Source organism: Panicum virgatum, chromosome 9N, assembly GCF_016808335.1.
Source record: "Panicum virgatum strain AP13 chromosome 9N, P.virgatum_v5, whole genome shotgun sequence".
NCBI classification, from domain to species: Eukaryota; Viridiplantae; Streptophyta; class Magnoliopsida; order Poales; family Poaceae; genus Panicum; species Panicum virgatum.
The window spans coordinates 33,114,545-33,118,637 of record NC_053153.1 but is presented as its reverse complement, the minus strand read 5'-3'; the positions used below and the strand labels follow the sequence as shown (position 1 = coordinate 33,118,637).

Genomic DNA, 4,093 nt, shown 5'->3' with positions numbered 1-4,093 from the left:
TATTTTAGCTCCAGGTTCTATATAAATTTACTCTAATCTAATATTTCCACGAATTAACTATATCAAACATGGTGGTGCAATCAATAATAATTCAATGTTTTTATCATCCTAGATATATAAATATACTCATTATCCCATCATAATACTACGATGCGACGCAGTGATCAAGGTGCTCATATCCGAGAGCGACTGGCGGCGAATCGATCCGATTTAACCTTGCAAGGTGGACCTAATCAACACGGCACGTATTTGCCCCGTCGGACTATACATGCCAACCATTCCCCTCCCCGCCTCGAACTACAGGAACCAGCCCAACGACCTATGGTCAGCCGAGCTCAACGTGAGACCACCAAAAGTAAATAATGCATCCCCATTTCTCCGCGACTACTCGACTACCCCAGGAGTTGGGTGCGGGTTCCTGTACTTTCGAAGCAAGGCAGTACTCGACTTACTGGTTTCGACTAACTCCTACTCCCTGTATGCGGTTAGTACAAATTCAAACATGATCAGCAGGGCCAACAACGGTACGGTCCTTAACCGACTCAGACGGGACTAAGACACCCAGGAACCCTATCCTACTGCCATATCTACATATCCTCATCATTCCCGTCCGGTCTCCATTCTCCATTCCTTACATATCCAATTCAACAACTCATATCCTGAAATATTAATATATCTTGTATCTCGCGAGTAACCGGAAATTACTCGACTTCTAATCATCCTATTTCTCGCGAGTGACTAGAGATCACTCGTCTTCTACTGAGAACCATTAAGCATAGCACTTCTATTGTCCTATACATACTAGTATAACTCAAGAGAACCTAGGGATCATGTAACTAGGGTTCCAGTTCAACTCCTGAAACGTAATGCACAAGTAATAGAAATGTATATAGAGGTCATAATTTAAAATAATAGGACATGCATCGGGGCTTGCCTTGAGTCTGCTGCTCCGTACTAGGGTGAATTGGGCCTTGGGCCGGCTCCCCACGATCCTCCTGCTGCGGGGCTTGCCCCTGCGGCTCCCGTAGCTCCGCAACCACCTCGTATATCACCTCCTCCGCGGCTGCTGCTACACGTATGCATATGCATATGACATGAGTGAATGCATGCATGATTTATAAAAATTACAAGTAACCAATAACCAAATCAATTTCGATCTATTTTCACTAACCAACCCTGATTTAACCCTCTCATCCCTGCTAGCACCGGTCAGACCGGTATACCAAACCGGTCAGACTGGTCTGGCTTGTGTGCGACTCGAGACCAAAATTCTGGAGTATCCGGACACCTACTCGGAGTATCCGGACTCCCAAGTCCGGAGTTTCCGGGCCTAAACCCGGAATGTCTAAACCACCACAAACCCGGAGTATCCGAACCAATGGCCGGACTGTCCGGACCCCTACCGGTCAGACCGGTCTCTCCGACCGGTCAGACCGGTCCTACCCAGAACAAAAGCTAAAATCCATGTCGTGGTGAAATCGGGCCACTAATCCTAAAACCCTACTAGGAACCAGTTCAGGGATATATTGGACTGTATTTGACCGGAGGAAATCACCTAAAACCATCTAGAAGAGTAGATCGACCATCCCTAGCGAAATACCACTTCACTCCGGGAAGGAGCACATGGAAGAGATGATCCACCACATCAGATTGAAGCTTCCCTTGGCCTTGGATCGAGTGGAAAAAGAGGATTGCAAAGTTTAGGGTTTGGAGAGAGGGGGAGCTCGAGAGAGAGAGCTCGGACTGGCGTGAGAGTTGGTGAGGATGAGTGATCTGGTGGAGAGAGAGAAGAGTGTGATTTCAATATTGTGGGCCCAAAATGGTTGACCCAGGTTCGACCGGTCAGACCGGTTGTCTCGACCGGTCAGACCGGTCCGGCCCAGCCTTATAGGAATTTTTGCTAACTCATGGTTTAAAGTTTAGGTTCGAAACTTATGCCCCGAATTAAACTTAATTAAAATTGATTAACACTTGGGTGTTACAGCAGCTAGCTAGTTTCTGATCGAAATTCCTCTGGCAAGCAAGGCTATTGTTCTTTGACCAGATAGACTCGATCGAGGCATGTGCAAAGGGATGATGGGATGGGACCAGCCCCGGTGGGCACGACACGAACGCTTTCACAGGAAGTTCCAAGTGTTTTTCTTTTCCTGGGTAGTATTTATGAAAACGCGCAAGAAATTCCAATCTCCATTCAGACTGCAAGGAATAATTTGGAGCTCATTTTCATTCTCTGTTCCATCCATCTTCCTACTATGCTACGAACACGTACAGTACTAGTACTCTAGTACTAACAAAACAACTGACAAGCAGAAGCAAGAGCACGCGAATCAGAGCGCGAGCGCGAGATGGTCCGGGTGCGGCGACGCGCCGGCGGCGTCCGGGCGGCTGTAGGGCGACCCGCGCGCGGCGGCCCGGCCCCTGCGCTTCTCCATGAACCGCTGCAGCGACGCCTTCCTCGCCACCGGCAGGTCGCGCGGCGCCGCCCCCTGCGCGGTGTTAGATATACGCGGCGCCGCCCCCTGCGCGGTGTTAGATATATAAACTTGTGTTCTGCTCATTTATCGTTTTATCACATTACTTGTTTTAGCGTGAGCTCAGCTGGTGGCTTATCCATAGCTGAGCGCGTCTGGCTGGAGATGTGCCCGTTCACGTCGCGGCCATGGCGCGCGGCACGATCTGGCGTGCGGGATGGCGCGCGCATGTAGGAGCAAAAGACCAAGTCCTGCCTTTCTTTCTTTTGTCAGTTGTAATCGCTACAAATAAGAGAATAAAAAATCATAAAAAGCTGTAAGTTGTTCGTAGTGCTAAAAACACTCTCGCGTTGAGTTCCACCCTGTGTTCCGTGTGTTCATGAGAGCCGTCTGCTCTTGGCCAGATAGATTCCGGCTGACACGCGGCCGCCGCGACGCGGAGCAGCTCGGCCGCCCTGTCGGCGGGGACGTCCTCGAGCACCACCACGCGCCCGCCGTACGAGATGGTCAGCTGCCGCGGCGCCGGCCCGGGCTCCGCCTCCTCGTGCGCGACCGCGACGGGCACGTCCGCGCCCGGCATGAGGGGCAGCACCGCCACCGGCCGCTGCCTTGACGTACTGGCTCAGCACGCCGCACGCTGCCGCGGCCCTGGTACGGGACGCTCCCCGCCGCCGCTGCCATTTCGCTTGATCCTTGCTTGCGGTCTAAGCGAGCCTGCTGCCTCTCGATCCTGTCTAAGCGTTGGGGGATGATGAAGAACAAGTGAGAGATTCCGCGGATGCGTTTGGAGCTTGATGGATGGACTTGGCCTTGGGGATGAGCCTGCTTGCCTCTGATAGATTTTATATCTGCGGCGAGGTTGCAGGAGGCGGCGGGTGGGAACGAGGGAATATCGCGGTGCGTGCCGTGTGAAAGCAGTTTCTTTTTATGGCCCTGTCTGCCACGACGAACACGTGATGGTTTGGAGGTTGATTGGGATGGGGAGGCCGCCCGCAATTTTTCTTTTTTGGATGTGGTTGGCACGATGGTTTGGTTTCACGCGTGGATACGGAATGCCTTTAAAATTAATCACACGTGGGCTGTGTTTGGTTAGGGAAAAAATTTCACAAAATTTTTTTTGCACTTTTTACTACTAATTTAAAGTATTAAATAAAGTTTAATTACAAAACCACCTGCAGGACCCCTGGTAAATTCGCGAGACTAATCTAATAAGAACTTTGACCGCACGATTAGGTGATGGTTACTGTAGCATCACTGTAGCAAATTATGGATTAATTACCATCATTAGATTCGTCTCGAAAAATTATACTCATCCGTAAAAAGATTTCGCAAATAAACTTCGTTTAGTACTCCATGCATGCATTCGTCTTTTTGTAAAAAAAATTTCATGGTGTAAACCAAACACGGCCCTTCTTTATCTAACCAACCAATATTATTAGGCAATTTCGGTAATCTCAATTGCCTAAAACTTCTTTTTTTACTACACGACCCGTTTGGAAAGTGAAAATCCCTCTCAAGATAAAAATCTTCCTTTGGTACTTTAGATGTGAAGTTGTTTTAGCAAAAGATAATTTAGCCAAACGAAACTGGCACGGAAATCAACAGTGTTGTTTCTGTTATGA

At 49.2% G+C, this 4,093-nt stretch overlaps 1 protein-coding gene across 1 annotated transcript; it reads right to left on the bottom strand.

Annotated features, from left to right (window-relative positions):
• Positions 1-2,197: 2,197 nt before the first annotated feature.
• LOC120688982 (protein TIFY 11e-like) lies at positions 2,198-3,349 on the bottom strand. The gene is made up of 2 exons (XM_039971323.1): positions 2,779-3,349; positions 2,198-2,558 (listed from the first exon to the last, which is right to left on the bottom strand). Exons 1-2 carry the CDS (start codon positions 3,049-3,051, stop codon positions 2,328-2,330), a joined length of 504 nt encoding a protein of 167 aa, XP_039827257.1. The 5' UTR covers positions 3,052-3,349; the 3' UTR covers positions 2,198-2,327.
• Between the last annotated feature and the right edge of the window lie 744 nt (positions 3,350-4,093).